This window comes from Bombina bombina, chromosome 4 (assembly GCF_027579735.1).
Source record: "Bombina bombina isolate aBomBom1 chromosome 4, aBomBom1.pri, whole genome shotgun sequence".
Lineage (NCBI taxonomy): Eukaryota > Metazoa > Chordata > Amphibia > Anura > Bombinatoridae > Bombina > Bombina bombina.
Window position 1 is genome coordinate 706,568,508 of NC_069502.1, and position 19,784 is coordinate 706,588,291.

The following is a 19,784-nucleotide window of genomic DNA, read 5'->3' on the forward strand; positions in this document are numbered from 1 at the left end:
GTTGTTTATTAATCTGCAGTCAGGATGTTTCAATAAGGGTTAAAGCCAGATTTTCAGTGACAAGTTCTGTGGTAACTCTCCTTTAAATACTAACTACACAGTGAAAGTTCTCCAAGTAACAAAGCATTAGAACACATAGAATAATACTTGCAGTTTGGTTCAGGCAGTTCATTCAATTGATTGCATGTCAGCTCCTAAGTTAATGAACACTGCAGTTGTTTGGATGAATTCCAGTTAAAGTTGAACAAAGTATCAAAAAGTTCCTGTGAGGAAAAAAGTTCAGAAAACAAGTTATTCAAAGTAGTTAGGCTCAGGTAAATAGGGTAGCCTTGTACTCCAAATTACTAAGCAAAGAGAATTGATTTGGGGTGGTTTTTAAAGGCAAGCTGCAAGTTTGTTGCTTGAAGGATTCCGCTGGGTCCTAGAAGGAGCTAGGTTCCTGACAGGTTAGGATTTATTTTACAGGTAATTTTGTAATTATTTTAACTAGGTAGCTATTAAATAGTTCTTAACTATTTAATAGCTATTGTACCTGGTTAAAATAATTACAAAGTTGCCTGTAAAATAAATATTAATCCTAAAATAGCTACAATATAATTATTCGTTATATTGTAGCTATATTAGGGTTTATTTTACAGGTAAGTATTTAGCTTTAAATAGGAATAATTTATTTAATAAGAGTTAATTTTTTTCGTTAGATTTAAATTATATTTAACTTAGGGGGGTGTTAGGGTTAGACTTAGCTTTAGGGGTTAATACATTTATTAGAGTAGCGGTGAGTTCCGGTCAGCAGATTAGGGGTTAATAATTGAAGTTAGGTGTCGGCGATGTTAGGGAGGGCAGATTAGGGGTTAATACTATTTCTTATAGGGTTATTGAGGCGGGAGTGAGGCGCATTAGGGGTTAATAACTTTATTATAGTAGCGGTGAGGTCCGGTCGGCAGATTAGGGGTTAATTATTGTAGGTAGCTGGCGGCGACGTTGTGGGGGGCAGATTAGGGGTTAATAAATATAATATAGGGGTCGGCGGTGTTAGGGGCAGAAGATTAGGGGTACATAAGTATAACGTAGCTGGCGGCGGTGTGCGGTCGGCAGATTAGGGGTTAAAAAAATTTAATCGAGTGGCGGCGATGTGGGGGGGCCTCGGTTTAGGGGTACATAGGTAGTTTATGGGTGTTAGTGTACTGTAGAGCACAGTAGTTAAGAGCTTTATGAACTGGCGTTAGCCCAGAAAGCTCTTAACTCCTGGCTTTTTTCTGCGGCTGGAGTTTTGTCGTTAGATTTCTAACGCTCACTTCAGCCAAGACTCTAAATACCGGCGTTAGAAAGATCCCATTGAAAAGATAGGATACGCAAATGGCGTAGGGGGATCTGCGGTATGGAAAAGTCGCGGCTGCAAAGTGAGCGTTAGACCCTTTAATGACTGACTCCAAATACCAGCGGGCGGTAAAAACCAGCGTTAGGAGCCTCTAACGCTGGTTTTGACGGCTAACGCAAAACTCCAAATCTAGGCGTAAGAGAATTAAGCAAACTTGTTAACAGAAGTAAATTGGAATGGTGTTTAAAAATACATGCTCTTATCTAAATCACAAACTTTTGTGTTTCATATCCCTTTTAAGAGGAGAACATATGCAGATATGCACTATAATGCAAAGGAAGAGCAGCAATCAAATGTAAATAACTGTTTTGGTTTTAACTTAAGCTAGTTGGAAATATAGGCTGTATGAAAGCTGAATTCACGGGTACTATGTCTAACCTGCTGAAATAACCAAAGCTTGCATTTCTGACTTTAAAAGAATGATGCTCAATAAAGCTGTGAAAGCACATTCATAAATGTGAGTAGTACTTCTATATAAATATGCTGTCCCAGTGTCCCAATTGTAACTTAGTTATGTTAATGTTAACATTCATGCAAATTCCTGGTTTAAGCCTGTTTGCATATTAGTTTTACTAATTTAAATATTTTATTTTATCTACAAAGACAGCAATTGAAAGCTATAAATCTGAAAGAAAAGAATAAACACAGCACAAAAATAAATGATTTATATATGCTGATAAATCTCATAATCCTTAGTTTTCAAACTGCATACTAGACATATTTTTCTTTTATAAGATATTGAAAATCCACGCGCCGTCACATGTGGGATTAAACTCCAGTCCACTAGGAGGATACAAAACACCCAACATATTTGAGTTTTTAATCCCTCACACGTTTCCATAATTCCTCGGTCAATTTTGTGTGGTGAAACCTAAAGTGCTGATCTTCACGTCTTTTGACATGGGTTCTCTATCCAATTTAGGACGCATTTTCTCCTCTGAGAACCTACAAACATGGTAGACAGGAGTTCAGCCAGGCAGGAAATGTTTCTCAAATACAACCAGAAATGAGAGGGGGCGCTCTCTGACAAAAAACAGAACAGTGGTCTAAAGCCCGTACAATAAACAAGCTGTAATAAAGGTATAACAGTTAGGTATATAGCATCATAATATCATATATAATGCAATCCAATACAAAATAGATAATAATAGTAGAGTTATAAAAAGTCCTAAAAATGTGGGGTAATGCTATGCACTGTTCACAAACGTGTGTTATATCCAAACGGAAGGCACAGGATGGACGGCTGCTCTCCTCCTCTCAGATAAATCCAGATCAGGCACTAGAAATAAACACAAAACAGAGGCGTGCCTCGTGTAGATCAAAAAATGCCACCAGCAAGAAAACATCCATAGATGCCAAATGGGTACTCAAATGTAGCAATAGCAACCTTATGTGCTGGTAGTCGTTTTCCAGTCTGAAGCCAGGACAAGGGTTAGCTGATACACCCTGAGTTATCAGCCTGCGACTACCAGCAAATAGAAAATGTCTCTCCTAGTGCGGAGATGCCACTAGCTTCCCAGGTTAAACAGTATGCCAGACAATCCTCTGGTCTACAATGTGGAAGCTTCCATTGAACAAATGGAAAAGCAACTACTTGATCCTCTTTACATATTTTTATCCAAGTTTTAACATGTTTGCCTTTTCTGAGAATAGTTATGGTAGGAAAGCAGCCTTGTCTAGTGCTATTTGTTCCTTAACTGTTAGTCTGCCCTTTTCATGGTGGTCTTATGGACTTCACTGATTGGGTATATAATCCCACATGTGATGGCTTGTGGACTCTCACCATTTTATGAAATGTAACTAAATTTCCTCTTACCTGACAAATTACATTTCTCTTGTTAAGTGTATCCAGTCCACGGATCATCCATTACTTGTGGGATATTCTCCTTCCCAACAGGAAGTTGCAAGAGGATCACCCACAGCAGAGCTGCTATATAGCTCCTCCCCTCACTGCCATATCCAGTCATTCTCTTGCAACTCTCAACAAAGATGGACGTAGTAAGAGGAGAGTGGTGTATTATAGTTAGTTTTTTAACTTCAATCAAAAGTTTGTTATTTTTAAATGGTACCGGAGTGTACTGTTTCATCAAAGGCAGTATTAGAAGAAGAATCTGCCTGTGATTTCTATGATCTTAGCAGAAGTAACTAAGATCAATTGCTGTTCTCACATATTCTGAGGAGTGAGGTAACTTCAGAGAGGGAATGGCGTGCAGGTTTTCCTGCAATAAGGTATGTGCAGTTAATATTTTTCTAGGGATGGAATTTGCTAGAAAATGCTGCTGATACCGGATTAATGTAAGTAAAGCCTTAAATGCAGTGATAGCGACTGGTATCAGACTTATTAATAGAGATACATACTCTTATAAAAGTGTAATATAAAACGTTTGCTGGCATGTTTAATCGTTTTTATATATGTTTGGTGACAAAACTTATTGGGGCCTAGTTTTTTTCCACATGGCTGGTTTGATTTTTGCCTAGAAACAGTTCCTGAGGCTTTCCACTGTTGCAATATGAGTGGGAAGGGCCTATTTTAGTGCTTTTCTGTGCAGCTAAAAATACTGACAGAGACATTCAGCTTCTTCCTGCATGATCCAGGACATCTCTGAAGGGCTCAAAAGGTTTCAAAGTCGTGTTTGAGGAGGGTAACAATCACAGTAGACTGTGTCAGTTGTTGTGACTGTGTTTAAAAAACGTTTTTGTCATTTATTATTCTGTTTTTGTTATTAAGGGGTTAATCATCCATTTGCAATGCAATGCTCTGCTGACTTGTTACATACACTGTAAAAATTTTGTTAGTGTAGCTGCCTTTTTTCACTGTTATTTCAAATTTTGTCAAAATTTGTTTCTCTTAAAGGCACAGTTACGTTTTTTATATTGCTTGTTAACTTGCTTTAAAGTGTTTTCCAAGCTTGCTAGTCTCATTGCTAGTCTGTACAAACATGTCTGAAACAGAGGATACTTGTTCATTATGTTTAAAAGCCATGGTGGAGCCCCATAGTAGAATGTGTACTAAATGTATTGATTTCACCTTAAACAGTAAAGATCAGTCTTTATCTATAAAAGAATTGTCACCAGAGGGGTCTGTCGAGGGGGAAGTTATGCCGACTAACTCTCCCCACGTGTCGGACCCTTCGCCTCCCGCTCAAGGGACGCACGCTAATATGGCACCAAGTACATCAGGGACGCCCATAGCGATTACTTTGCAGGACATGGCTGCATTCATGAATAATACCCTGTCAGAGGTATTATCCAGATTGCCTGAATTGAGAGGCAAGCGCGATAGCTCTGGGGTTAGACGAGATACAGAGCGCGTAGATGCTGTAAGAGCCATGTCTGATACTGCGTCACAATATGCAGAACCTGAGGACGGAGAGCTTCAGTCTGTGGGTGACGTCTCTGAATCGGGGAGACCTGATTCAGAGATTTCTAATTTCAAATTTAAGCTTGAGAACCTCCGTGTATTGCTTGGGGAGGTATTAGCTGCTCTGAATGACCGTGACACAATTGCAGTGCCAGAGAAATTGTGTAGGCTGGATAAATACTATGCAGTGCCGGTGAGTACTGATGTTTTTCCAATACCTAAAAGGCTTACAGAAATTATTAGTAAGGAGTGGGATAGGCCCGGTGTGCCCTTTTCCCCACCTCCTATATTTAGAAAAATGTTTCCAATAGATGCCACTACACGGGACTTATGGCAGACTGTCCCTAAGGTGGAGGGAGCAGTTTCTACTTTAGCAAAGCGTACCACTATCCCGGTTGAGGACAGTTGTGCTTTTTCAGATCCAATGGATAAAAAAAAATTAGAGGGTTACCTTAAGAAAATGTTTATTCAACAAGGTTTTATTTTACAGCCCCTTGCATGCATTGCACCTGTCACTGCTGCGGCGGCATTCTGGTTTGAGGCCCTGGAAGAGGCCATCCATACAGCTCCATTGACTGAAATTGTTGACAAGCTTAGAACTCTTAAGCTAGCTAACTCATTTGTTTCTGATGCCATTGTTCATTTGACTAAACTAACAGCTAAGAATTCCGGATTCGCCATCCAGGCGCGTAGGGCGCTATGGCTCAAATCCTGGTCAGCTGATGTGACTTCATAGTCTAAATTACTCAACATTCCTTTCAAGGGGCAGACCTTATTCGGGCCTGGTTTGAAAGAAATTATTGCTGACATTACTGGAGGTAAGGGTCATACCCTTCCTCAGGACAGGGCCAAATCAAAGGCCAAACAGTCTAATTTTCGTGCCTTTCGAAATTTCAAGGCAGGTGCAGCATCAACTTCCTCTGCTTCAAAACAAGAGGGAACCTAACCAGTCCTGGAACAAGGGCAAGCAGGCCAGAAAGCCTGCTGCTGCCTCTAAGACAGCATGAAGAAGCGGCCCCCTATCCGACAACGGATCTAGTAGGGGGCAGACTCTCTCTCTTCGCCCAGGCATGGGCAAGAGATGTTCAGGATCCCTGGGCGTTGGAGATCATATCTCAGGGATATCTTCTCGACTTCAAAGCTTCTCCTCCACAAGGGAGATTTCACCTTTCAAGATTATCTGCAAACCAGATAAAGAAAGAGGCATTCCTAAGCTGCGTGCAAGATCTCCTTGTAATGGGAGGACGGAACAAGGACAGGGGTTTTATTCAAATCTGTTTGTGGTTCCCAAAAAAGAGGGAACCTTCAGACCAATTTTGGATTTAAAGATCCTAAACAAATTCCTCAGAGTTCCGTCATTCAAGATGGAAACTATTCGAACCATTTTACCCATGATCCAAGAGGGTCAGTACATGACCACAGTGGACTTAAAGGATGCCTACCTTCACATTCCGATTCACAAGAATCATCATCAGATCCTGAGGTTTGCCTTTCTAGACAGGCATTACCAATTTGTAGCTCTTCCATTCGTGTTGGCTACAGCCCCAAGAATTTTTACAAAGGTTCTGGGCTCACTTCTGGCGGTCCTAAGACCGCGAGGCATAGCGGTGGCTCCTTACCTGGACGATATCCTGATACAGGCGTCAAGCTTTCAAATTGCCAAATCTCATACAGAGATAGTTCTGGCATTCCTGAGGTCGCATGGGTGGAAAGTGAACAAAGAAAAGAGTTCTCTATCTCCTCTCACAAGGGTTTCCTTCCTAGGGACTCTAATAGATTCTGTAGAAATGAAAATTTACCTGACGGAGTCTAGGTTATCAAAACTTCTAAATGCTTGCCGTGTTCTTCACTCCATTCCGCGCCCCACGGTGGCTCAGTGCATGGAAGTAATTGGCTTAATGGTAGCGGCGATGGACATAGTGCCATTCGCGCGCCTGCATCTCAGACCGCTGCAATTATGCATGCTCAGTCAGTGGAATGGGGATTACACAGATTTGTCCCCTCTACTAAATCTGGATCAGGAAACCAGAGATTCTCTTCTCTGGTGGTTATCTCGGGCCCATCTGTCCAAGGGTGTGACCTTTCGCAGACCAGATTGGACAATTGTAACAACAGATGCCAGCCTTCTAGGTTGGGGTGCAGTCTGGAACTCCCTGAAGGCTCAGGGTTCATGGACTCAGGAGGAGAAACTCCTCCCAATAAATATTCTGGAGTTAAGAGCAATATTCAATGCTCTTCTGGCTTGGCCTCAGCTAGCAACACTGAGGTTCATCAGATTTCAGTCGGACAACATCACGACTGTGGCTTACATCAACCATCAAGGGGGAACCAGGAGTTCCCTAGCGATGTCAGAAGTCTCCAAGATAATTCGCTGGGCAGAGACTCACTCTTGCCACCTGTCAGCGATCCATATCCCAGGTGTAGAGAACTGGGAGGCGGATTTTCTAAGTCGTCAGACTTTTCATCCGGGGAATGAGAACTTCATCCGGAGGTGTTTGCTCAATTGGTTCTCCGTTGGGGCAAACCAGAATTGGATCTCATGGCGTCTCGCCAGAATGCCAAGCTTCCTTGTTACGGATCCAGGTCCAGGGACCCAGAAGCTGCACTGATAGATGCTCTAGCAGCGCCTTGGTTCTTCAACCTGGCTTATGTGTTTCCACTGTTTCCTCTGCTCCCTCGTCTGATTGCCAAAATCAAACAGGAAAGAGCATCGGTGATATTGATAGCGCCTGCGTGGCCACGCAGGACCTGGTATGCAGACCTAGTGGACATGTCATCCTTTCCACCATGGTCTCTGAGACAAGACCTTCTAATACAAGGTCCTTTCAATCATCCGAATCTACTTTCTCTGAGACTGACTGCATGGAGATTGAACGCTTGATCCTATCAAAGCGTGGCTTCTCCGAGTCAGTAATTGATACCTTAATACAGGCACGAAAGCCTGTCACCAGGAAAATTTACCACAAGATATGGCGTAAATATCTTCATTGGTGTGAATCCAAGAATTACTCATGGAGTAGGGTTAGGATTCCTAGGATATTGTCCTTCCTCCAAGAGGGTTTGGACAAAGGATTATCAGCTAGTTCTTTAAAGGGACAGATTTCTGCTCTGTCTATTCTTTTACACAAGCGTCTGGCAGAAGTTCCAGACGTTCAGGCATTTTGTCAAGCTTTAGTTAGAATTAAGCCTGTGTTTAAACCTGTTGCTCCTCCATGGAGCTTAAACTTGGTTCTTAAAGTTCTTCAAGGGGTTCCGTTTGAACCCCTTCATTCTATTGATATCAAACTTCTTTCATGGAAAGTTCTTTTTCTGATGGCTATTTCCTCGGCTCGAAGAGTCTTGGAGTTATCTGCCTTACATTGTGATTCTCCTTATCTGATCTTTCATTCAGATAAAGTTGTTCTGCGTACAAAACCTGGGTTTTTACCTAAGGTGGTTTCTAACAAGAATATCAATCAAGAGATTGTTGTTCCATCATTATGTCCTAATCCTTCTTCAAAGAAGGAACGTCTTTTGCATAATCTAGACGTAGTCCGTGCCTTGAAGTTTTACTTACAGGCTACTAAAGATTTTCGCCAAACATCTAACCTGTTTGTTGTTTACTCTGGACAGAGGAGAGGTCAGAATGCCTCGGCAACCTCTCTTTCTTTTTGGCTTCGGAGTATAATCCGTTTAGCCTATGAGACTGCTGGACAGCAGCCTCCTGAAAGGATTACAGCTCATTCTACTAGAGCTGTGGCTTCCCTTCATACTTTTTCCAAATTTTACAAATTTGATACTTTTGCTTCTTCGGAGGCTGTTTTTGGGAGAAAGGTTCTACAGGCAGTGGTTCCTTCCGTTTAAGTTCCTGCCTTGTCCCTCCCATCATCCGTGTACTTTAGCTTTGGTATTGGTATCCCACAAGTAATGGATGATCCGTGGACTGGATACACTTAACAAGAGAAAACATAATTTATGCTTACCTGATAAATTTATTTCTCTTGTAGTGTATCCAGTCCACGGCCCGCCCTGTCCTTTTCAGGCAGGTCTAAATTTTAATTAAACTACAGTCACCACTGCACCCTATGGTTTCTCCTTTCTCGGCTTGTTTCGGTCGAATGACTGGATATGGCAGTGAGGGGAGGAGCTATATAGCAGCTCTGCTGTGGGTGATCCTCTTGCAACTTCCTGTTGGGAAGGAGAATATCCCACAAGTAATGGATGATCCGTGGACTGGATACACTACAAGAGAAATAAATTTATCAGGTAAGCATAAATTATGTTTTTTTCATGATGGTGAGAGTCCACAAGACCTGCCACTGTTTTTTTGTACAGTTGGCAGCAGTACCAGTTTGCACTTCACTTACCCTGCTTTATCTTTCCTATGTTTCTAAATTTCTCTTTTCTCTTGGCCATATGTACGACTGAAGGGTTATGAGAAAGAAGGAGGGATTAAAAACTTGGTTATGTTGGGTGTTTTGAAAGGGATGATAAACACCTTGTTATAAGACAGTTCTGTTGTCTTGCTATAGAATAAAAAATCGACCAAGTCTAAAATTAGCAATAGGTAAAATATACCCACCAATTGGTTTATTTGGAGGATTCCATCAGGGATTGAGTTTGTAGAGAACAAGTCCCGCCATGGTTATTATGTTTGCAAACTCTCCATTGTTTTTTAATCTGCTAAAGCCAATTAAACAAATATATGCAGCAGGGTTAGCCTTGAGAAGTCATCACGGTGCATTTCCAGTTCTGAGAATTCGAAAATTAACTATTATTTCATTATAAAAGAACATATATGTTTTTAAGCGTAAACATTTAGACACTGATGGTTGTTTTTATTTTCAGATTCTTGATTCGATTAGTGATGATCATGCAAGAACTAATTTTGAAATACAAGTTCAGGAAAAAGTGTCTCAGAGTGTTGCTTGGGCTTTTTTAAAGGTAAATAAACTTTGTTAAAAACTTTACTTGAAAACACAATGCCATAGTATTGGATTTTTTTTTTGGTTATATAAACAAAAACATTTAGATTTTATACTTTTATGTCCATTTAACATGCAGAGTTTAACAGTTGTGCAGGTTCACCTTATTACAGGGGAGTATTAAAGCTTAGGCCAACAAGGCCCGTGCCAAGGGCGGCAAATTTTGGGGGGCGGCACTTGGCCCTTGCCGCTGCACTGACTGACTGTGGAGGATATAAAAAAATTTGATTTTGTGCAGGGGGCAGCAGGATTCTGAGTGCCTAGGGCAGCACAAAACCTAAATACGCCACTGCCTTATTAAATAAACATGATATATTTTAGCATATTAAGAACCCCTTTATTTAACCCCTTGAGTGCTAACGACGGCTCTGAGCCGTCGCAGAGTTTCTCACTCAGGTGCTAACGACGTCTCAGAGCCGTCGCTAGCACTCTCCCACCTTGAGGGAGATCTGGGGGCTCCCACCCGCTCCTACCCCGGCGATCGTGCCTGTAGAGTAACAGGCATCGCCGGGGCTTCCCGTTTTGCGTGGTGACATCACGCGTAATGACGTGATGACGTCACTGCGCAACTTTATGTAAAAAAACAGAATGGACAATATAGGGAAAGGGGGCATGATGCTTAGAAGCATGTATCTCAGGCATCTAAGCAGCTACAGACCCCCAAGACCCACCATTGGAAAGGTAATCGCCTAACCTTTCCAATGGTATAAGTATTTGGGGATCTGAAAATAAAAGGAAAAAAGTTAAAAAATAAAAAAAAATGTAAAATTAAAAAACCCTCAAATGTGCTTAGCACCCAGGTGGGAAAGTGCTTAGCACTCAAAGGGTTAAAACATTTTAAAAAATAAAAACAATTGCATAATGGTTGAAAATGTGCTTGAGTAACAATTTTTTTTATCTAACTAACAGAATCAGACTGACTTTATTTACGCAGTTCTCCACTTTATTAAGCTATTTTTTGTTTTTTACATTATAATAAGAAAAAAGTTTAAGTGCTATAGAATTAGGCATAATTTTGATAATGATAATTTTATTTGTTAACTTAAAGTCCAATATATCTGTCTTTATTGTCACATTAACAATCAGAGGGTGGTAGAGCCAATAACTCTACTAGAAAATGAAGTTTGGTAATTGCAATAAATTTGTTATTTGCCAATTGAGATCTGTGAATATTCTCTTTACAGATTAATTATTTTAAAATATTTTTGTTTTAAAATAAACAACCCCCAAAATAATTAATATTTGTATTGTCTTTTTTTTTTTTTAATAAATACTTTTTTTTTTCTCTAAGCTTGTTGGTGCCAACGATGTTCTCAATGTAGACACAAAACTTCGCCTACAGCTTTATTATCCACCTCCAAGGGCTCGTTTAATGTCCAGTTCTACCATCTATGATTGGTGGTTAAAACAACATAGAAGTAAATATCCCTCAACTTTATATGTGACTATTAAAGGTTTGAAGCTGCCAGATAATGTAAGTTTTTGGTTTATATAAATATGTTTTGGGTATATGATATGTTTAAAATGTAGGAACCAGGCCAAAAATGTTGAAGTTAGTCATGTCTAATTTATATGGTGTAGACATGAATGCATAATCTGTCTCTGTCTGTCTGTCTCTGTTTGTATATCTTTCTATCTAATTGTTTAACAGTTTTTTTTAATATGCCTTCATTTTTGCTCTTTCCCTGACTAATACAGAAATACTAGTGAAAACATCCAACTTAAAGGGACAGTCTACTACAGAATTTTTATTGTTTTAAAGATAGAGAATCCCTTTATTATTCATTCCCCAGTTTTGCATAACCAACACAGTTATATTAATGTACTTTTTACCTCTGTGATTACCTTGTATCTAAACATCTTCTGACAGCCCCCTGATCACATGATTTTTTATTTATTTTCTATTGACCTGCATTTTAGCCAATTAGTGCAGTGTCAGCCACAACTCCATGGTAGTGAGCACAATGTTATCTATATGGCCTACATGAACTAGCAGTCTCCTGTTGTAAAAAGCACATACAAAAGCATGTGATAAGAGGCTGTCTATAGTGGCTTAGAAACAGACAGAAATTAAATTTGATAAAGTATATTAATATAACAATGTTGGTTGTGCAAAGCTGGGGAATGGGTTGTAAAGGCATTATCTATCTTTTTAAACAATAACAATTTTATTGTAGACTGTCCCTTTAAGCTCTCACACATATACACTAACTACAAAAACCCATACAACATTTCAGTTTTCTAACACTGCCAGGTACCATCCCTGCAGTCCATCATGCTGTACTACACCCAGCAAGCACCACTGGCAGAATATACCACCCATTACCTCTCCAATCAGGAGCAGGGAAGGATGGGTTGATCATGGGCTACTTAGGTACCAAACAATTTGCTAGTGCGATTTGTACATCATTTGCATCAGGTAGAAGAAGAAGAAATTGAATTTCCAGATATTATTGGCATGTAGTTTCGCCATTCAAGGGCTCTACACTCTTGTGCCATCATCAGAAGCCAGATAAGATTGCAGACATTTTGCCTGATATCAGCTCTCCTTCTCTGCACCTCATTAAAAAAGCAATGAGGAAATGGGTGTCAAATTCCTATCGTATACAAATAAATACCTTGTCTTCCTCTGTTTCATGGCTACTATGTAAAACTGATAGACCAAGCTTTTATTGCTGTGTGATAGTTAGACATTTTGTGTGCCTCTTCTTTAATCCTGCTCTGTAGATTAACCACAATTGTTTACCCCAGCATTTAAAGGGGCAGTAAACTTATAAATTAATGTTATATAATTCTGCACATAGTGCAGAATTATATAACATTAGCTTACCGGCACATTTATACTTTAAAGGATTGCAGAGAAATTGTAACTAAAACCTCCTTTTACCAGAACGCCGCTCCTTGCTCTACTGAGCGGGTCTGGATTTTACACAGCACATCTCTGCAACACTGTGTGCCCGGTTGCGCCATTTGAATGAATGTAGCTCGCTCCCGCTACTAGACCAGAGCAGGAGTGACCTACATTCATTTTAATGGTGCGACCGGGCACACAGTGTTGCAGAGATGCGCTGTGTAAAATCCAGACCCGCTCAGTAGAGCAAGGAGCGGCGTTCTGGTAAAAGGAGGTTTTAGTTACAATTTCTCTGCAATCCTTTAAAGTATAAATGTGCCGGTAAGCTAATGTTATATAATTCTGCACTATGTGCAGAATTATATATCATTAGTTTGTAAGTTTACTGCCCCTTTAAGATGCATGAAACTTTACAGGGACATGGCACCCAAACATTTTCTTTCATGATTCAGTCAGAGTACAATTTATAACAATTTTCTAATTGTCTTCTATTATCAAATTTCCTTCGTTCTCTTTGTATCCTTTGTTGAAGGAGCAGCAATACACTTCTATGAGCTATCTGACCACATTGGATCAGCCAATGACAAGAGGCATTTATGTGCAGCCACCAATCAGCAGCTATCTCCCAGTAGCGAGTTGCTGCTCTTAAGCCTACCTAGGTATGATTTTCGACAAAGGATACCAAGACAACAAAGCAATATATGTAAACTGGAATGTTGTTTAAAACTATATGCTCTATCTGAGTTACATTTTTGGGTTTCAGGTCCATTTGAGAACATCTTTTTTCTTAAAAAGATAAAAAAATGCTAAAATGCAAGCAGTGTCAATTGTTTATATTTTGTGTATATGATAGATCATCAGTTACATATGTTAAGATATGTTTGCATAAAATTTAAAATTTAACAGTAATTGCATATTTGTGTATTGCTAATACATAGTTGTTTCTGTTACATAGAGGCTAATAGGCACAACTCCCATGAAGCAATTGTTTTCATTACCATGGGAACATCCATTCATTATAAGTCAAAGCAGTGTAATACATTTTTAAAGGGATAGAACAGTCAAAAAGGAAATGGTGCATAGGTGCATTTCAATTTGAAATATAAGCATCTTTGCTATATACTTCCATTAGCAGAATTGCCTTTATTAAAAGTTAAAAGTTATTACTGTTATTACTGTTTTTCTGCAGCATATGCACATATCCTGTGAGGGCCTGTGTGTCAGTATTCAAACACAATGCTTGCTCAGATTGCTGCAGTGTTGTGCAGTGCTTCTGAAGATGTCATTTTGTGTCATACAACTTACTGCTGACTCTCTGAGAAGGTGCAGTGTTTGAATACCGGTGCACAGGCCTTCACCGGATATGTGCATGTGCCACAGTAATAACTTTTACTAGAAGCATTTTGGCTAATGGAAGTATATTGCAAACATGCTTCTATTTCAATTTGAAATGCATCTATGCACATTTAATTTTTGGCCTTTCTATCCCTCTAAATATACTTTATGGAACAGATTTGTTTCAATACAATGTCCCTTCAAAAGAACAGAAGTATAACTGTGTAACTTAAAAAACAGTCACTCTTTTCAGCATTACAAATTTCCTCTTATACAATATTTACTATAGCTAATGATGAACTTATATTATATATGTTTTGCTGGATGTGTGTGGGAGCAATTTACGTTTCTAAGCTTTTAATTATCTTTTGTATGAAGGTGAAGGCTTCTTTTCATGACTCTCTGGCCATGCACCAACAGCTGGGAAGCAGCATATCTCACACAGACCTGGAGAATGAAAATGTATCAAAAACTAGTGAGGCCACAGAAAGTAACCGGAAGGAGCCATTAAGGTGGACAAGGCTGCCTGGGCAGGTAATACGAAGTATTGCATTATAAAACAAATTGTGTAGACTATACATACACCTTAAACGGGTTTGTTGTGTGGTGTGTACATCTATAGATAAATGTGACCCTTATTGATATGGTGATCTAGCACTGTGTACATCTATAGATAAATGTGACCCTTATTGATATGGTGATCTAGCACTGTGTACATCTATAGATAAATGTGACCCTTATTGATATGGTGATCTAGCACTGTGTACATCTATAGATAAATGTGACCCTTATTGATATGGTGATCTAGCACTGTGTACATCTATAGATAAATGTGACCCTTATTGATATGGTGATCTAGCACTGTGTACATCTATAGATAAATGTGACCCTTATTGATATGGTGATCTAGCACTGTGTACATCTATAGATAAATGTGACCCTTATTGATATGGTGATCTAGCACTGTGTACATCTATAGATAAATGTGACCCTTATTGATATGGTGATCTAGCACTGTGTACATCTATAGATAAATGTGACCCTTATTGATATGGTGATCTAGCACTGTGTACATCTATAGATAAATGTGACCCTTATTGATATGGTGATCTAGCACTGTGTACATCTATAGATAAATGTGACCCTTATTGATATGGTGATCTAGCACTGTGTACATCTATAGATAAATGTGACCCTTATTGATATGGTGATCTAGCACTGTGTACATCTATAGATAAATGTGACCCTTATTGATATGGTGATCTAGCACTGTGTACATCTATAGATAAATGTGACCCTTATTGATATGGTGATCTAGCACTGTGTACATCTATAGATAAATGTGACCCTTATTGATATGGTGATCTAGCACTGTGTACATCTATAGATAAATGTGACCCTTATTGATATGGTGATCTAGCACTGTGTACATCTATAGATAAATGTGACCCTTATTGATATGGTGATCTAGCACTGTGTACATCTATAGATAAATGTGACCCTTATTGATATGGTGATCTAGCACTGTGTACATCTATAGATAAATGTGACCCTTATTGATATGGTGATCTAGCACTGTGTACATCTATAGATAAATGTGACCCTTATTGATATGGTGATCTAGCACTGTGTACATCTATAGTTAAATGTGACCCTTATTGATATGGTGATCTAGCACTGTGTACATCTATAGATAAATGTGACCCTTATTGATATGGTGATCTAGCACTGTGTACATCTATAGATAAATGTGACCCTTATTGATATGGTGATCTAGCACTGTGTACATCTATAGATAAATGTGACCCTTATTGATATGGTGATCTAGCACTGTGTACATTGAGTTTATGAAGGTCTATGTTCCTGCATTACCATATACATGATTTATTTTTGGATTAAAGGGGCAGTCAACACCAAAATTGTTATTGTTTAAAAAGATAGATAACGCCTTTACTACCCATTTCCCAGCTTTGCACAACCAACATTGTTATATTAATATAATTTATAACATTTAAACCTCTAAATTTCTGCCTGTTTCTAAGCCACTACAGACAGTCTCTTATCACATGCTTTTTTATTTGCTTTTCACAAAAGGAGACTGCTAGTTCATGTGAGCCAAGATAACTGTGCTCACACCCGTGAAGTTGTGCACAGCACCAATTGGCTAAAATGCAAGTCAATAGATAATAAATAAATAGCCATGTGATCAGGGGGCTGTCAGAAGAGGCTTAAATACCAGGTAATCAGAGGTAAAAAGTGTATTAATGTAACCGTGTTGGTTATGCAAAAATGGGGAATGGGGAATGGGTAATAAAGGGATTATCTATCTTTTAAAATAATACAAAATTTGGAGTTGTCCCTTTAATAACTACAAGTGTGTTTTTTGCTTATTATCTCTTGTTCTGTGCCTTTATTCTAGTCATGGTGCACACATAAGAGTTCCCTAAGAGAAGCATAAGTGCTACTAAACAGGAAACACATCCTCATTCACAATTCCTTGGTTGAGAAGATATTTTTTACTAGCTGTTTTGTTAGACATTATAGCGTTTCTATCTTTTTGCTTTTGGACATTTTATACTTTCTATTTAAAGGATTATAAAAGTGCAAAAAAATGCTCTTATATGTTATATTGCAGTATTGCTTGTATATAACTGTGTGTTTAACCCCTACAAAGGGATTAAATGCATATGGAAAGTTCCAGAGCAGCAATGCAGTACTGGGAGCTAGCTGAACACATATAGGGAGCCAATGACAAGAGGCAAATATATGTAGCTATGTACATATTATTTTTCAACAAAGGATACCAAAGAGCAAAGTCAATTGGAAAATATAAATAAGTTTTAAAGTGACTTGCACTTTCTGAATCATGCAAGTTAAGTTTGTCTTTCCCATCCCTTTAATATTTTCCTGGTGAGTTGTTTGTGTTTAAAATTTTAAAAAAATCTTCACAGTTAATTATCCAACAATCACAGTTTTGCACTGAAAGTAATTAGTAACAGATTAAAGCAAGGTTTGGGTAAGAAACTATTTTTCATTACACTATATAATTAAATTCTATTCAGTCTAATCTAATGAATCACTTCTTTTGAAGTCGATACCGGCCTTGATTTCTCCTTCAGTCTTTTCCAGTACAGTTTTTGTTTGGCGGCACTGTTCTTTCTCAGGGATCCCTTGATAGTGGTTTTGAGCCTCTAAAGCAGAAATGGGGAACTTTGGCCCTCCAGATGTTTCAGAACTACATTTCCCATGATGCTCAACTGGACTTCAAAGTGCCTAAGCATCATGGGTAATGTAGTTCTGAAACATCAGAAGGGCCAAGGTTCCCCATCCCTGCTCTAAATGAAAAGAAGTGGAGGATGGTGCAGTAATATATGGACGACAGACTGCACTAACTAAACTCTCAGAAGTTGGTAAAAATCTTCAGTGTTTATTGAACAGTCTGAAGAATGATATATCAAATTCCAGTTTAATAAATTACTTTGAAACAACTCATAATGCAGTGCAAATACCTTTTTCACCATAACAGCTAGGTACATTCCCGGTAATAGAGTCTGACGTCCATACGTTACTGCACTATTCTCTGCTTCTCTTCATTTAGAGGGTTGCTGAACAAAACCGCTATTAAGGGGATCCCTGAAAAAGAACAGCGCTTCCAAACAAAAACATTAATATATTTACAGCTTTGTGAGCAAATAAAGCTGTTGAAATCAATAACCAAAATCTTAAAACAAAATTAACTAAAATGTACTATGTTTAAAATATGTGGGGCCTAATGTTATGCTCTAAAGTGAATGTTTGGGTAGAGATTATTTAAGAGAGGTGGAGCTCACAAATAAAGGTACATAGATTAATGGGGTTTGTAAAAAGAAGAGATATTATAATAATAGGAACTACGAAGAGAAGATCACGGTTTTTCAAATGACATTCTTGGTACCCCAGGCCTCCAGTCAATTTTATTTGGTGCCTATATCCCCTGACTGCCTAATGTTAGTGTAGATGCCATGTTGAATTTGTTAATGATTTTAGATCAGTTCACGTTTGTGACTTGCTTTGCTTATTGGGATATACTGATTTTAAAAGTGTGTCTATTTTATGGTTATGTTGCAACTAATTGTGAAATGTGTCTGTTTTTAGGCTTGCCACATTCCAAACAAGCGTCTACTTTCCCTGCGTGCGGGACATATGGGGTGCTTCTCTGTTTGCTTTTCTAATGATGGGCGAACACTGGCAGCTGCATGCGCAGACAGAGACGGTTATCCAATATACTGTGAGTTACTAACCTAGTAGCATATTAGTCCAGCCATAACCTAAAGGGATATGAAACCCAGAATGTTTCTTTCATGATTCAGATAAAGCATTGCATTTTACTTCTATGATCAGTTTTAGTTATTCTCTTGGTATCTTTTTTTGGAGAGCAGGCACATATGCTTAGGAGCCGGCCCATTTCTAGAGCACTATATGGAAGCCGTTTTGCAAGAATGTTATCCATGCGCAAGAGCACTAGACGACAGCACTATGTCCTGACATGTAGTGTTTCAGATGCCTACCTAGGTATCTCTTCAACACAGAATATCATGGGAACAAAGCAAATTTGACAATAGAAGTAAATTGGAAACCTTTTTAAAGTGGTATTCTCTGTCTAAATCACAAAATACCTTTTTTGGGTTTCATATCCCTTTAAGAAAATGCCAGTGTATAGCTAATATTTATTAAAAAAAAATAGACATGTTCCATCAAAGTATTAAACACCTCTGTAAAGTAACTCTCAAGACATCTTTCTTAGCTGCAGCTAAAAGAATGTACATTAAATATGTTACAGCCTTTTCTTTTATTAAAATATAGATGCACCGCTAACTTGTTTTGCTTGTAGAAGTATCCAGTGAGCAATGAATTATTCCCAAATATGCAACATGCATTTCCTGCTAAAGAGATACGGAAATTATTTGTTCTATTTCCAATCGAATGTTTCAAAATGTATTAGATACCCTTTTTTTTAATTGATATTCCTATTCTGAATAAAACGGCTTTTTGCCTGTGAGATTTGTCCTTGTCAGAGCCAGTGAGTAGATATTTGAAGGGAGAGTCTACTCCAGAAATTTTATTGTAAAAATATAAAAAGATAGATAATCCCTTTTATTACCCATTCCATAGTTTTGCATAATCAACACAGTTATAATAATACACGTTTTACCTCTCTTATTATCTTGTATCTAAGCCTCTGCAGACTGCCCCCTTATTTCAGTTCTTTTGACAGACTTGCATTTTAGCCACTTAGTACTGACTCATAAATAACTCCACGGGTGTGAGCACAATATTATCTATATGGCACACGTGAACTAGCGCTGTCTAGCTGTGAAAAACTGTCAAAATGCATTGAGATAAGAGGCAACCTTCAAGGGATTCGAAATTAGCATAGGAGCCTACCTAGGTATAGCTTTCAACAAGGAATACCAAGAGAACAAAGCAAATCTGATGATAACATTGAATTGGAAAGTTGTTGAAAATTGCATGCCCTATCTGAATCATGAAAGCTTAATTTTGACAAGACTGTCAGTTGTACTTCCTAATAGTTGCTTTTATGTATATTTTTTTTAAATGTAAAAATATTAAAATATTTATTCTTTCATACATTTGCATAAAGTGACATGACATGACTAAGGGTCTATCATAGGCCTGAAACGTTGTATGTGTGTTCTGGGACCCTGCATGGAATAATAAAGGTCGTTTATTGAATTTGGAGGCTGGAATCATTCTGTTTTAATGTCCCTTTAGGCCTGACTGTTTTCTAGCTGATAAGCAAATCTCCCACTTTGTTTTTGTAGACACTGACAGGGACACACCTCACAAACATTACAACTGTTTTTTCTCTTAGAACAGGAACATCTTTTTTTACAG

General features: G+C 38.5%; 1 protein-coding gene across 1 annotated transcript in view; it reads left to right on the top strand.

Annotated features, from left to right (window-relative positions):
• Positions 1-19,784, top strand: part of AHI1 (Abelson helper integration site 1) — a 658,331-nt gene that overhangs the window by 168,828 nt on the left and 469,719 nt on the right. Inside the window, exons 8-11 of the mRNA XM_053710899.1 lie at positions 9,567-9,662; positions 10,995-11,177; positions 14,268-14,423; positions 18,024-18,156. Coding sequence (XP_053566874.1) covers positions 9,567-9,662; positions 10,995-11,177; positions 14,268-14,423; positions 18,024-18,156 — 568 coding nt within the window. The remainder of the gene's footprint in view (positions 1-9,566; positions 9,663-10,994; positions 11,178-14,267; positions 14,424-18,023; positions 18,157-19,784) is intronic.